At 31.9% G+C, this 16711-nt stretch overlaps 2 protein-coding genes across 2 annotated transcripts; both read left to right on the top strand.

Annotated features, from left to right (window-relative positions):
- The first annotated feature begins 2612 nt into the window (after positions 1–2612).
- Positions 2613–3662, top strand: LOC143546613 (putative F-box protein At3g16210). The gene has a single exon (XM_077038246.1). It carries the CDS (start codon positions 2613–2615, stop codon positions 3660–3662), a length of 1050 nt encoding a protein of 349 aa, XP_076894361.1.
- Positions 3663–10826: 7164 nt separating this feature from the next.
- LOC143546652 (calcium-dependent protein kinase 1-like) lies at positions 10827–16201 on the top strand. Its single transcript, XM_077038275.1, has 8 exons — positions 10827–10987; positions 11019–12382; positions 13687–13830; positions 14220–14372; positions 14549–14664; positions 14925–15092; positions 15268–15489; positions 16033–16201. Exons 2-8 carry the CDS (start codon positions 11599–11601, stop codon positions 16150–16152), a joined length of 1707 nt encoding a protein of 568 aa, XP_076894390.1. The 5' UTR covers positions 10827–10987; positions 11019–11598; the 3' UTR covers positions 16153–16201.
- Positions 16202–16711: the final 510 nt, after the last annotated feature.

Consider the following 16711-nt stretch of genomic DNA (forward strand, 5'->3'; position numbering starts at 1 on the left):
AAGAAAAGAAGCCTCACAATATTTTTTTTATACATGCCAAAGCGATGGAAAACAAAGAATATCTTTTACATATCCTCCGAGTTTGTCAACTTTTGGGGAAATACTAGCAAGAAGAATATCGTTGTTTACATTAGAAAAAATCTCCCCTGATGAACTATACGCCGAGTGGCTTTATACCAATCAAGATAAAAATAACAACTTAAATAATGAATTGATAAATAGAATTGAGGCCTTAGAGACAGTATTTTTACATATGAATCCATATCAATAAATGATACCTGTCCTTCTACCTCCAAAAACAACTTAATTTCAGCATTGTTATCCTTATTTGATACCTCTCTCAAATGTCCAACCTAAACATAAATTAAAATAAAAAAAAACAGATTCAGCAATATTAAGATCACCAACCAATTAAAAATATTAAAGGTACATACATATTGAGCTTCTTCTAAAATAGTTAATGGACGATTTGGACGGTAAGTATGATTTTGGCGTTTTGCCCAAAGCCAGAAACGTTGATGTTGTGCTGGTATACCCAATTCTTTGGCTACTTCCTGCTGGAAAAGTAACATATGGAGCTTGATAAAATAAAATCTATGAAACTGAAAAATAAAATAATTTATTTATAAATAACAAAGTTATAAAATAATTTATAAATAACAAAGTTGGTCAGTGATAATACCTTGAAAAGAAGATATTTGCTTTTGGATAAGGAAACTACGTATGTTATCATGATCCGGTAGGTCAAAAAATATAGTTTCCCCTATTTGTTAATGAAAATTCTCATCACGGGCAACCTGCTCACATTAAATGAAGACCACCGCAACACCACTCTTATTAACTACGTCATAGGGGTACAAAATATTCGTTGACCCTTCGATTTAAAAACTAAAACTACTTTAGATAATTATAATTATGCATGTTCTTTAGTTGGAAGGTAATCAACAAAAAACCAACCTTGCAAATATATTATAATATTTACAATATGTATGTTTATAAGTTTATTATTGGATATCATACTCCACTACCCATTTATTGTCATAAAAGCCTACAATCAATGTAATGTTCTTAAAAACCCATTAAACCTTATTAACTACCATGAAGAGCCGTTACAATGTTTCTCCTATAATAACTATCACTAACTCTTCCAATCATAGATTCCAACACCACAAAAGCAGGTATGTTTTAAATCCATCCGTTTTTCTTTACGCATACTATTTTTATCCTATAACTATATATGTTAATTGTATAGTTCTACTACTTCATACTTCATGACAAATATATTTTAACATTATGATTTTTTGTATGAGAACTCATAAGCCAATTGATGTGTCATGTCACATAATATGGAATTTAGATGTTACATTCTTATTATTAACTTTATTATGATTATCACTTCATTATTCTTTAAGGTGGTAGTCTTGAGTTTTCAAAAAAATTGACTCATGTAATGTTGCAAACCGGTATAATTGTGGGAGAAGGGGATAAAGATGAAGGTGGGAAAATTTATGGCATTCATCTTGGTAGAACAATTATTGAGCAGCCATTTGTAATTGGAGGTTTATTTGCATTATCTTTTTTAAACAATTTGCCGATTTTTAGACAACTTTAGGCAATTTTTAACAAAAATCTAACAAGCTAATATGTAAGACCATTTGTACATGTCAACAATGAGTTTTATATATAAAAAAATAATATGTTTTATTAACTCCCTAAAGATTATAGGATAGTGTACAGGTTTAAGAAATCAAATGATTGATGAGTAAGTTACCAAAAGTGTTTACGATGGCATGTCTAAACGAATACGGAGAGCATGCTAATAAACAAACATGCAAGTCAATTTAATGCAATTAAACAATAGTTGTACAATGAGAAACATACTTTAAAGTACAAGAGTAAATGTAACATATAAGATCAAATCATAAATATAATGAATTAACTACTTTGTTGGACGAGATTTATAATTCATTAACTCATGTGTGAAATAAAAAGAATGAAAATTTAAAAAATTTTCATTTTTTGATTAAATAAAAAGTTTAATAAATTCAAGAGCTGGTGAGCTTTTAATGGGAAAAGAATGTTGGCTTGCAGTTAGATAACTAAATATGATTTCAATAACTAACATTTATATTTATTTTAAAATGGACCCTAGCAACCCATCGTCTTTATGGTTGTGCAATCCAACATGAAATTGCCGAGAAAAAGATGCCCGGCTAAGCTTCATTATATAACATAGCAAAATTTAGTTTATTGAAATCGTTTTTAGACATCTAAGCGAAAGTCAAGATTCATTTTTTTATAAATATTCATAAACTCTTCGATTTTTTATTCTTTTTACTTAATTTGACTTTTTTTAACAATATTGTTTTAAGCATGATATCATACATTGCAATTTATTTGGTGTTATCGATATTAATTTTTTGGTGTCAATACTGCACGTTTGATCATCCAACCTCTTTTTATTTATTATTTTTTTTATTGCATGACCTTTCTTTACCCAATTTCACTCATATAGCTTGTAGCATACCACTACAAAATTGATAAATTGGTTTCTTATCCTACTTAGATATGCCGGTTCAAGGCTCCATGAAAGCCCCCACCTCGTGTTTACGATGTCTCCAGACGCAGTTGTTCTTGAGATACTCACAAGACTACCAGCAAAAGTCGTTGGCCGGTTTAAGCTTGTATGCAAGGAATGGCACAACTTACTATCAACCCGAAATTTTGAAAAGCTCCATTCGTATCGATCACTTCTTCCGAGTAACCAAAAAACACTTGTGATCCATCGCCTCATCGGAACTGTTCATCCAATTGACTTCACAACCGGTGAATACTGGCCCAGTAAACCCATCACATGCCCTTTCTACTCGGATATTACATGCATCTCCATCCTCTCACACGTGGATGGCCTCTTATGTGCTTGGGTACATGATACACATAAATTGTTCTTGTGGAATTCAACCACTACTGTCTACAAGAGATTATCAAACTCTACTGGCCGAGGCATATTTGTAGACTCCACAGATACAGTTGCTTTGTTCAAGGACCATTTGAACGACTACAAAGTCATGCACGTGATCCGAAAATCAAATGCCTTCGAAGCCCATATATACTCCCGTTTACTAGCATCTTGGACGGAAATACCATTCACAGCAAAAGTAGACTACCTAGACCGCAAATTCTGTTGGTCCATCGGGACTCGATGTGGTACGACCTTCTACTACACAGTTACCCAACCCATGATACAAGGTGAAAATGTCGTCATTGCATTCGATGCCTTCTCTGGGCATGTGACAGAGCTACAGTTCCCACCAGTCCAAACAACAGGGGTTCTCGAAACCAACATGCTTACTATTCAATATGATCTTTACATTATTGTTACAAATGGCCTACATAATCGGACGCTCCAGCTATGGATCCTAAGACAAGACCATTGGATCAATCTCTTCACCCCTCCTCCCATCCCCCCTATACCAGAGCGTTTATGGTGCTCAATCACACACTACATGACAAATGGGAAGTGGTTTGTCATGAGTAACTCACAAATACTTTATGAAATCGATACTGATATGAGACCCCTGCAATATTTTCACAGTGTCAACTCACTAAATGGTGGTGTAGGTGTCGTGTACTTGGAAACCGTTGTTGCACCGGCTATATGATGTCTCTTTCTTCCCATGTTTAATGTACGCCGTGTGTTTTATGTTAAGATTGAAAACTGAGATTAGTTATGTTGCATTATTTGCACGTTATATATTATTTTTCTATCATTGGACTTCTCACCTCATGTATATTGCTTTGGACGGCTTTTCAACCTCACATTAGTTCTAACATTTTTTAACATGATTTGATAAATTGCACACCAACACTACATGAGATTGCAGCCATCACCAACACGTTAAGACGCATTCAATCCTTTATGTTGCTTAATAATCACTAAACACATAAACCTATTTCCTTAATAAATATTTCACAAAACACGATACATCCAATATATATGCATAGCTCAAAATTTTAGTGCGCACCCCAACATAAAAAAATCCAACAAACCATATGCACATGCGGCAACACGTTCTCACTGATAACCTTTTACGCAACACACCAGACATGGCAGACCAATACGAGTAGATAATTTGCGCGACCCCGCAGCAACGCGCGGGCACTTTTGTTAGTTAGGTTTAACAACAATCCTCAATTGGTAGTATTATTATCATCATTTATCTTATATATATATATATATAGGATCAAGATCATGAGAAAACTTTTTTGAAATTGAGAACCATGAGAACCATTTTGGACCACAAAAATCCCAAAAATAAAAAAATCATAAAATAAAATAAAACACAAAAATGAAAAAAGTAAAAAAACCAAAATTCTTATTTTAACATCCCGGTTTCATAAAAAAAACCTCGGTTTAGCCAAATTATACACATATGTATAATATATACATATATGTACATTTACATGATTTTTTTATATACACATGTGTATAATTTAAGATAAATGACACTGTACATATGCGTATATTACGTAACTAAAGATTAAATAAAATTATACATATGTGTATAATACGACGTTTTTTTTTATTATTTTTATTTTTTTAATGAAATATAAGAATTTTGGTTTTTTTACTTTTTTAAAATTTTTGTTATTTTTTGTTTTATGATTTTTTTTAAATATTTTTTTCAAATGTGTTTTTAGTGGTCCAAAATGGTTCTCAAAGTTCTCAATTTGCAAAGGGTTCTCTTAGAATCCTTACCCTATATATATATACACACACACACTAGGTTAGAACCTGTGTAATACACGGGTTGATGATAAAACAAACAAAACAAAACAAAACTCAAATAAAATAATTCAAGTGATTACACACAAAAACTCAAATCTGTTTGAAATCCAAGGTAACCAGATTATTTTCCAAATTTTGAGACCAAAACTCCCAAATTACCACACCAGGGAAATCCTCATGATAATATTTATACATCATATGAACCATTGTTGACCAACACAAAGTCAATCATACTAAAAATAATCATGTGACTAAGAAAATGTAAAAATTCCCGAATTTCCAACTCTAAACCGTCTGCTAACCATCTGCTACCAACGATTGCCCAATTATTTAACATTTCAAATAAGCTTGAAAGAAATTGCTACTCTGCACCAGTTAGTCCTTTGCTCACAAAAGGCAAAGTCATGTAAAAGCATACTGCAAAAAAGAGTGAACAAATTTTAGTTTCCAATCCATTTACTTACGAATGGGACAATTTTTGGCGCAGGTGCATGAAATTTAAATAGGCCAATGCCAATAACTGAATAACATGCATAATCAAACCAACCCAAAATTGAGAATTAGGTTAGATATTTGTCATAAACCAAATTGATAGTTTTTAAATAGAAGTGAAACCAGAAAATTAAATATGGTCACTACCCGAAGTTGTTTCGTTACACAACCCAGCTGACCTAATCAACAATGTCTAATGACATTCCAGACCAATCAGAATCAAAGAAAACACCCTAAACAGATAAACTGTTTTGAAACGACCCATTTTGACGTGTACTCAACCCTACCAAAACGCGCTATGATCCAAGTCATTGTGACCATATTTAAGGCAACTCGTTCTATATTTGCAACCGGTTGTCCCAACCCGCATAACTTTTATTTCAAAAAATTGAAATATTTAGAAGACTGTGTTTGTCCTAACCTGACCCAACTCGTAACACAAGCCAACTGGAGCAGTTATTTCTTTTGAATAACCAAGACATGGCAAATACCATAAAAATATATTAAGCTTGAAAGATGCTACAATCATTAAATCTTACATTCTTCATATTCATATTCAAATTTAACAAATGGCTACACCTAATTAACTGCAATAAGTGATTGATAGCTGCATTCAATTTATAACAAAATAAATAAATAATTAATAAGCAACCAATGGGCATAAAGCTACAAAATTGTTACTTATGCTTACTAATCTTGGGATAGATTCCATGTGATTACCCAACAGATGATGAATCAAGCTCCTTGTTTGATAAAGTAATTGTAATGTGGGCACATGACAGGTTATTTCAACACTGCATTGAAAGCAATAGAAGTTACTTTTCGGGCATTTAAATATCAGAGAAAATAGATACAATCACACCCACATCACACCGAATATTTTTTTTTTTTCCTTCTTACGTGAGGAGGCATTCTTCTAGTGGTTCCCACATATTCGTTATTTCGGTAGAACCATTTGATGAAAAATTTGTTGAAAACTTTAGACACTTTCCTTATAATTCTAGAAAGAAAGCCATCTTTGATGGTATACAGACTGGTAACATTAAAGTTAATAAGCTGACTTGCCTGCAGCAAACATAACATTATGATATAAAATGGTTAAAATAAAAAACACTAATAAAAAATCTATATTAAAATAAAGAGTAAACTCCATAGCCACTAACTATCCATCTCTAAAAGAATCATCAAAACCAATTCTAACAGCTTTGGGGAAGAAGGCCCAATGCATAATGCGGTGGTGAACTAAAACTATTACAAAGGAAAACCTCATATCTGTCAAGTAAAAAGAAAACTGAATTGCACTCACACTTAAAGACGCATACCATGTTAGCACCCGAGTCCCAATCACTACCTAAAATTTCAAGAAATCTATAACCATAGTTGACAACATAGATTAAATCACTATATTTAACTAAATAAATTTAATCAAAATCCATTTCGACTGCATTACCTTTTGTCTTTATTGATTTGAGTTCCAACTTTTAAAAAGTAAGTTGTTGAAGAAGGGTTCCATAGCTTTCAAAACTAATAAGAATCAATAAATCAAATAAACTCGATACACCTAGGTCAACTAATTTTGACTATAACTTCACTAAGATTCGCTAGTTGAAACCATAAATTTGTAAGTTTCGCAGCCCTAGATATCTATTACAGATAATAATATGTTTTCAATAATAACCATCCAAGGATCAAATCATAAAAAAAAAACAATTCAAATGTTACCAGAAAATGCTGAAAGTTAGGGTTTATAAGTGTCGAGTTTATAAATATAAATAAATCAAGATATAATCAACCGATAATTAGGGGTTTATAAATACAATACATCAATAGCTAGCTACTTAAGAATATTAATGATTTAAACAGTACAAATAATTAACATACCTTGATCTAAACATAGTTAAAATAGCCCAGGAATTAAAAAAAAATAAACCAAAACGACTCCATAAAGCAAGTGAAGCACTTAATTTTATATATTTAGAATTTAATTTTGTGAAAACAACTCCACACTGCAAGTGCTGAAACCAAAACCCTAATCAGTAAAAAAATAAGAAAAGAAGCTGTGAATCAGATTGAATCTGTTTAGGTGAGATGATTAAATATGTGAATAAGATTAAGAAGGTTTGATAGTTACCTGTTTAGTTGATTGCTAGGGTTAGAATCTGTGAGTTTCATATCTCTAAATAAGAAGTGTGATCTGGATTTGAATTAGTTTGTAAATGTGAACTGAAATCTGGATTTTGAAATCGTCTGTGAATATGTATCGATAATTTTGAATTAGTTAAAGTTAATTAAAAATTAATTAGAATTTGCCATGCGGCATTTTCAAGATTTCTGGTTAAATAAAAAGAAAGGAGGTTGTTTTAAAACCCACTTTTTTATTATATAGATAGATATATAATATGTTCTAAAGTTATTATTATCATTACTACCTTTATTATTAATAATATTATTATAAGCTTTATTATCAGTTCATTTTTATACAACCGATCTCTTGATTTAAAAACCCGTCTCGTTTCTATTTAATATTTGTTTAGTTAATTAAAACCCCAATAAAATAATATTATTTTATTTTTAAATTACCAATTACGTACGAGTCCCTAATCGTTAACAAATTAACCGGTAATCTGATTAACAACCGAATCTTCTCGTTCAATGTTTAAAATGTAGTTTCAATTAAAGTTCAAGTTCAAATAAGAATTTGGATCGATTTATTTGGGTTTCGGATTTGGTTCGGATTTCGGATTTCTTGAACACCCCTAGTTTGTATATAAGTAAAAGGATCTTAGATGACTTGAAAGCGAAAGATTTATATATAGCCCAAGGTGTGTGAAAAATTTGTAATATCCTCCTAGTACTATGTATATTGCCTGGTTAGCGGTTTGGATTTAATGAAACCAAATACAACCATGTGTTTTCTTTGTTAAGCACATTGTCCTTACTCAGACACAATTAAAACCATGTATTTAGAAAATGACACATGCAACACGATATCTAAACGATCAAGTAGGTTATATATCAAGACAGACTGGCCAATCGTAAATTAGTTGTGTTGAAGTTTTAAATATGGTAAACGACTCGTAAAATATGTAAAAAAATACCTAATGGACTGTAGTTAGCGGTAACAAGGTGTGTAAAAATATTACCTTAAAGTGGTTGAGAGATCTAGTTCCACGGTGAACAATGTGCAAATCTAGGAGTATATTTAGATGATGTGTAAATTAACCGTTTCAAAAAAACTGTAATCTAAATATAATAGAATTTTAAACATGTAAAATTTATAAGTTGTATACTTTAAAATTTTAATTTTAAATGAGTTAACACCCGGATTCATTCAATTCAATTCATAGAAGTATGTGAACACCAAATGAACATGTGCATACATTGGTTTTAATTATCGTATATATGACAATTGGGAAAGGATCAAATAAGAAGTTTGGTTTTCCAAAGAAGGCTAGAAAGGAAGGTATTTTAGTCTACTACCTTAATATTGAAACCCACTTGATTTAATTTCAAAAACCCACTTAATTAAAACACACTTAATTAAAACCCACTTAATTTTCACTCATCTCCTATAACTACCACCGCCCACCGCCACCCACCGCCACCACATTGCCGGAAAAGTCTTCGGAAATTTCGCCGGAAAATAAACACTATGAATAACACAATGAAAAAGACACAATGTAAAAAACACAATGGAATAAACACTATGAAAATAAAAACACAATAACAAAAACACAATTAGTTAACACAATGTAAAAAACAATATGGTACTCATATAAAAGATAAAAAAAACACTCGTTTTTATGGTGAAATTGTTTTGAAAAAAAAAATGTCGTATAAAAAGTTATTAACGTTTTAAAATAATTGGGGAATTTGACATGTGACTTACATGTGGAGAGAGAAAATCAACAAATGTGTTATCCCTATTATGCCCTTACCCTTGTTTTACACTTGATGATATCTTGAATCTAATCTCAATCATTCAATTCTCAAATGAATGGACAAGATTATTTCTTATCCTCCATAGGAAAATTAATCTTCTTATTATAACTCAACCCTACGACAATTATGTAAGCAAACAACTCTCTCTCTCTCTCCCTCCCTCTACACACCACACACGCAAGACACCAAGACGATTGTTCTAAAATTACAAAATCATAAAAAGAATAGGAATGGATCTTGGCATGACACTTGTGCATGGTTTTATTCCGGGGGTGAGTGATATGCATGCATGATTTCATTTAAATGTACATGGTTTAACAACCAAACACGTGAAACTAATGCATGGTTTATGCAAGTTAGATGCACCATGTATACGGTGAATGGTTACATGTGCAATCAAAACCCTATACAAAAAGATGTAATAAACATGGATGCTTGGATGTATCATTTTATTGTTTGATACAATATAGAAATTTAGTTGGACGTATCGTTAGAACCAGCTTACACAATAAAAATACATTGTTACACGCATGGTGGATCAACTCATCAACCATTAAAACAATGCTTAATTTATAAACATATACATGTGTATTTATACTCGAATTTATAAACGCTCTAATTTATGTTATACTTTAAAAAAAAAATTAAAAAAGTTTGCGCTACAAACGATAGAACATTGTTAGTTGTATTTTGTCTTTTCTGGCCACAACTAACATTTGTTAGTTACAAAAATTGTCATTGTATCAGCTTAGTTGTAGATTTAACTTAACGAATGGTTCATAGTTCTTCCTACACCTTTTACAATTTTCAACCTCTTTATTCAATATTTTTTATATTATAAGACTATAAGAGTAGTTTTAAATAAGAATAGTCCCACAGTTTAGAACAACTAGGAACCGTATGTGCATCATTCGTTTAATTTTCTTAACATGGTGACATTAATCCCAATATAGTAAACAAGTGAAATATATTGAATACATTGATGATAACCGTACATCATATAAAAATTGCAGCAAGAAAGTAAGAAAATGTATATAATTAAGTCAATTAAGTGACAAAGAGAAGAATAGTAGTCGGATGATTGATGAAGCAAGCGCAAACCAAAAATGAGATTCAATTGAATCAATTATGGGATGCGGTGGACGTCTGATGATACCAGGAACAGACTTCGAAGGCAAGACACGTATTATAACTTGTGGCAAAATAAGCGCACATTAAACATTTGTAAATTACGCCACAATCCTTTTTTGTGAGTGGCATGAACTTTTAAATTAATATATATATAACTGTAGATGACTCCACTGTTCTATTAAAATCTAATCAAGTCGAATTTATTAGGCTGCATTATTATTTAAGCCCCATTATAAATGCATGAATCTTATATCCAATTTGCCAAATATGATGTGACTTTCCTTCAACTTGTGGTCTCTAAATTGAACAAATTTGAATAAAAATCAAACGTCAATTTCGGGGATTGAGAAAACCGAAAAAAGGGTTGAAGCAACCTCAGTTGTCCTGTTGTGTTGTCCATGCGAATCAATGGTTCGATGTTCTTACATATATTTTATCCTAATAATATTATAATCAACACGGTTCAATCTTTTGAACTAATCAAAATAAAATTAAAAAAATAGTGAGACTAATTCAGCACCTCTGTCCCACTCATCATTGTCTTGTTCTTATCAAGATTCTTCAATCCTTTTTAATTTGCACCAATTTGGATGCTTTGACTGTTTCCCTTGGTTCTTGTTTGACTTTTAATTAGTCTTTCATCTCTTATTATTATAGGTTATAGGTCTTCTTGTTTTCCATTTGTGTGTATAAAATGCTTGTGGCTCTGTAACTCTTGATGTGCTGATATGCTTTTGCCTCTTTGATTTGATTTGAGCTGAGATTATGATCTTATTTGACAATCTTGGAGTCAAATGAAGTGGGCTTGGGTTTAATTTTGTGGGGTTTTGATAAAGTTTTGATCTTTGTTTCATTGAGCAAGAATCTTGGTGAAAGATTGAATCTTTATGTTGAAAGCAGAAAAGGGTTTTCTGGAGAAGTGAAATTATGATCTTGTGTTGATAATCTTGGAGTCAGTTGAAGTGGGTTTGACTTTAATCTTGTGGGGTTTTGATAAAGTTTTGATCTTTGTTTCATTGAGCAAGAATCTTGGTGAAAGATTCAAGATTGGATCTTTATGTTAAAAGCAGAACAGGGTATTCTTGAGAAGTGAGATTATGATCTTGTGAAGACTATCTTGAAGTCAATTGAAGTGGGTTTGACTTTATTTATATTGGTTCTTCATAAAAGGTTAAGATTGGTGTTTCTTTGAGCAAATTTGGAGGGAAAATTGAATCTTTATGCTAACAAGTGATTGAAGCTCAATGGGTAATACTTGTGTTGGACCAAACATTTCAAAGAATGGATTTTTTCAATCGGTTTCAGCTGCAATGTGGCGAACACCAACTGAAGAAACCCCGCAGACCCCTAATGGAGAACAATCTTCAACTCATTCCAAACAACCCGAGTCACCATTGCCGGTTCAAAACAAGCCACCAGAACATGTAACGATTCCGAAACCCGAAAAGAAACAAGAACAACCCGTGAAGCCCAAAAAAGGCCCACAAATGAAACGGGTTTCAAGTGCCGGGCTTCGAACTGAATCTGTTTTACAAAGAAAAACCGGGACTTTGAAGGAGTTTTTCACTTTGGGGAAGAAACTAGGCCAAGGGCAGTTCGGTACAACTTTTCTTTGTATAGAAAAGTCAACCGGTCAACGATACGCGTGCAAATCGATTGCCAAAAGAAAGTTGTTGACCGAAGAGGACGTGGAGGATGTTAGAAGAGAAATTCAAATCATGCATCATTTGTCGGGTCACCCGAATGTTATAGCAATAAAAGGTGCGTATGAGGATGCGATCGCGGTTCATGTTGTTATGGAATTATGTGCGGGTGGTGAGCTTTTCGATAGGATTATTCAAATTGGACATTATACTGAGAAAAAGGCGTCTGAGCTTACAAGAACAATTGTTGGCGTTGTGGAAACTTGTCATTCTTTAGGGGTTATGCATAGAGATTTAAAGCCCGAAAATTTCTTGCTTGTGGATAAGAAAGAAGACGCTCTTTTGAAAACTATTGATTTTGGATTGTCGGTTTTCTTTAAGCCAGGTATAATTTTGAGTTATCATTTTTGAAATTTATTTTGTGTGTGATTCAGGTACTCAAATAAATTGGTTATTCATAGAAATCATTTATCCAAATACGTTTATTTTGACCCTAATATTGGAAACTCATGATCATGATCGAGTTTTACCAAAGACTATAATCAGTTTAAACTCATTTCCGAGTCTCGTCAATGGTCATTTTTCTTATATTATCCAAATCTTTTTTTGTTGACCCTAAGTGATCAGAAACTCATGAGCAGGGTTTGTTTACCCAAACGCGTAAAACTAGAGTTGGCAAATAGGTGGGTTGGCTGTTGGCAAATGGGTCGAAAGTTAAGTGAGTCAAATGGTATCACAAAAGATATACTGTTTTTGATAATAATCTGACTTTTTGAATAAAGTGATTGATGAAGTTTTACTTTTGGCAACTTTCGACTTGTTTGGCCCGTTTTCTTTTATAGTCAATTCCCGTGACCCATTTTACTGATTCGATAACATTTGAAACATATTATTGTGAAATTGCAATGACCAGTTTAAATACACATCCAAACACTTCTTCATTGTTTGATACTAAGACTTTTCGGTTCACTCTTTTATTGGCTTCTTACACTCTCTACTTTCTAGCTTACCGTACGCTTTTCTCGTCTTTGCTTGATAAGACGCTTCATAACCAGGCGGTACATAATTCATTAACACTAATTTTTCATTTATTAAAATCTTCAAATTAGATGGGCTAAACCTGAAACACGGGAAACTAACAAAACAGTCAATTATACAGATGTTGTTTGACCAAGTTACAAGTGCTTGAATTAAATACATGATGATTTTTTTCTCAAGGTGTTCATACTACCTGCGTAGTACTTCTGCTAATTTACGATATGTATGTATGCACACACAGTGTCACACTCACACAAATTACAAATATGTGTATGTGTGTTTGCATGCGTGCGCTTCACATGCGTGCGTAGAGAGCATTGATGATGACGAGGGAGAAGAGTTTGGCTTGACTAGCCAACACCTTTTGTCCAGTTTTTGAATTTCATGAATAATTTAAATAAAAAATATAAATACGGAAACCATCATCTAGATTATGATACAATTTGTTGGAATCTAAGTAATTAATAAATCATAAACACTTGAGTATGTTTTTGGTGACTTTTAAACTATCAAGTATCAAGTCATTTCCCCTTTAACTGAATGCTTAATTTATCCATTGGACCTATTTAGTCATAAATTGCAATACAAATTCAATTCGAGTTATTTATTAGTTTTCTAGCTTTCAATTAACATTACTTTTGGTTTTCTTAGGTGAATCATTTACTGATGTGGTTGGCAGTCCATATTACGTTGCACCAGAAGTTTTAAGAAAACGTTACGGTCCAGAAGCAGATGTTTGGAGTGCAGGGGTTATTGTTTACATCCTTTTAAGTGGAGTACCTCCATTCTGGGCTGGTCAGTATTTTGTTATGTGAACCTTTCGGGTCCTGAAACAAATGCATCTATTATTTTTGGAGAAGTTACAATCAAAAACTACTTATACAAAATGTTAATTGAGTTTTAATGAATGTTGATGCATCATTTATAATTACAAAGAAAAACTTACAACCTTAACCAGTTAGAGTTGAACTATGGTGTTTTTTATTGATTAAATGTCTAAAATACCCTTCAAGAATGACCTAAAGGAGAACATTGTCGGTAATTTGTATTTATGACAATGGATAATTTGGTAACATTTAACTTTTTAACTTTGGATATTTAGCCAAAAGATGAACTTTGCAATAATATTGATATTTTTGTTTATTTGTTTTAATATTTTTTTTCTCGTTCTTATGGGTGTATAGAAACCGAGCAAGGAATATTTGAACAAGTCTTGCAAGGTGATCTTGATTTCTCATCTGATCCATGGCCAAGTATTTCTAACTCTGCAAAAGATCTTGTAAGGAGGATGCTTGTGCGGGACCCGAAGAAAAGATTAACCGCTCATGAAGTTCTATGTGAGTTTCCAATTAAATAAAGATTTTTTTAATGTCTTCAACCAAAGTGGACTATGTAATTTATTTACTTTTTACCTTAACAAATTACAATCTTGTTGCATAATATAACATATGTTTTTACCACACATAACTATGTACCGTTAACAAATATTGACCGAATTTTGACCTTGTTACAGGTCATCCTTGGGTTCAAGTTGATGGTGTGGCCCATGACAAGCCTCTTGATTCTGCAGTTTTAAGTCGAATGAAACAATTTTCAGCCATGAACAAGCTTAAGAAAATGGCTCTTAGGGTAAGTTTGACTTTTTTAAGGTCAAACCGGCTAACTTTTAGCATTAAAATTGTAAATCTTTTTTAAGGGTGTTAAAAAAATACTGATTACATTGAACTTCATTACTAATTACTATAGTTTATGAAATTGGTTCGGTTCAGTTTCTAACTAAAATAACAATATCGAGTTTGAACTTGGACATATCCATGGTTGACCTAAAAGGTCAAAGGGTGTCACATGAAAACTTTCTTTTGAATCATCTTTTTTTTTGGTGTGCTTAGGTTATTGCAGAGAGCTTATCTGAAGAAGAAATAGCAGGGCTAAAACAAATGTTTCAAATGATCGATACGGATAACAGTGGTCAAATTACTTTTGAAGAACTTAAGGCTGGATTAAAAAGAGTTGGTGCTAACCTTAAGGAATCAGAAATTTATGACCTCATGAAAGCGGTAAACATTAAATCAAACTTTAAACTTTGGTTTTATTAATCTTACATGTTTATTATTATTTAAAATTTATCATCTGATTAATATTTCTTATAATTGTGTAACTTTATTATTTAAAAAATAATAAGACACGTTGAAGTTGAAAAGTAGCTTATTTGACTTTGTAAATCAAATACAGGCTGATGTAGATAATAGTGGAACAATTGATTATGGAGAATTTGTTGCTGCAACATTACATCTGAATAAAATTGAGAAAGAAGATCATTTGTTTGCGGCTTTTTCATACTTTGATAAAGACGGAAGTGGTTATATCACTGCTGACGAGCTTCAACAAGCGTGTGATGAATTTGGCATAAATGCTCACCTTGAAGAATTAATTCACGATGTTGACCAAGATAATGTGAGTATTTCTACTTTAATCCCATCTTTTTGTTATGCATTTACTACAGTTTTGCTTTTGAACGGGTTGATTTGGGTTATGTTTTATCTCTTTCGGGTCGAAAATGAAACGAGTCGAAAGTTACCCAAAATTTGTTTTTGATCCTATAAAGTTGTTTTATTCACAATTTAGATTATTAATTACCAATATAGTTTTGTAATCATATATAATGCAATATAAATTTTTGAAAAAAATTAAAAGATTGTCAAAAGTGTGCATGGATCAGCATATGTGTTTTGACCAGTTTCACACCCCACCCAACCCGCCCGAACCCAAAATTATAAATTTCTTTAATTTTTTTTTTTAATTTCGCCCTCACAAAGTGACTATGTTTCAACTTTTTCAACAAGTTGATTTTCAAATAAAGGGTATGATAGTCATTTTACTAATAAAAATGTTTGATTCTTTGTTTTTTTGTCTTACAAGTTACAATTGTAATTTTTAGAATTTTGTTTATATTCATGATCATGATTATTTTTTTTTTGTGTAATTTTTTTTTTGCAGGATGGACGCATAGATTACAATGAGTTTGTGGCCATGATGCAAGGACATACCGGATCCGCACAAAAAAAGAGCCTAGACAATAGTTTCAGTATGAAGTTCAGAGAAGCCTTTAAACTTTGAATCCATTTTTTTTCTTTTTCTTTTTCTTTTTCGTTTCATCTTTATAAATTTTCATGTTGTAGAACTATATTGGGAGAAAATGAGTAACTTTGGATACAATATATATATATATATATACTTTTTGCATATATTCCTGTAATTTGTTTGAAATAGTTCATTCTTGCAAAATATAGTTATTTGTCATGCATTTTTGTTGGAATATTGTTTAGTTTGCAGTTAACATACAATACTTTGTAAAAAGCGAAACCGTTATTGATTTGGATAATGAGCTAATAGACCACACAAAGGTACGCATGTTGGTTTTGAGCGATTAATAAAAGCTATATTATTTGAATTTGGCTTATTCAAATCGGTTCGGTCCAAGATTCCCAAATTTGGTTCGGATAAGCACCCGATTCTAATAATGAACCCTTTACTGGAACCTTTTTTTAACAGCTAAATGTTACAATTTACATGGATTGAACCATTGACAACGTATTCTATATCCTTACAACCTTAACTAGAATTGTTGATTTTCATAGGGAAGTATAATAATAAAATGATTATTAATTATATATTT

Source organism: Bidens hawaiensis, unplaced genomic scaffold (assembly GCF_021521415.1).
Source record: "Bidens hawaiensis isolate Kalapana, Puna unplaced genomic scaffold, B.hawaiensis_p1.1 tig00014406_1, whole genome shotgun sequence".
NCBI lineage: Eukaryota > Viridiplantae > Streptophyta > Magnoliopsida > Asterales > Asteraceae > Bidens > Bidens hawaiensis.

Coding starts and splice junctions, on each gene's coding strand:
- LOC143546613 (XM_077038246.1), top strand. CDS start 2,613: ATGTCTCCAGACGCAGTTGTTCTTGAGATACTCACAAGACTACCAGCA.
- LOC143546652 (XM_077038275.1), top strand. CDS start 11,599: ATGGGTAATACTTGTGTTGGACCAAACATTTCAAAGAATGGATTTTTT. Junction 14,665..14,924: donor TTAAGAAAATGGCTCTTAGG/GTAAGTTTGACT, acceptor TGGTGTGCTTAG/GTTATTGCAGAGAGCTTATC. Junction 15,093..15,267: donor TTTATGACCTCATGAAAGCG/GTAAACATTAAA, acceptor AATCAAATACAG/GCTGATGTAGATAATAGTGG.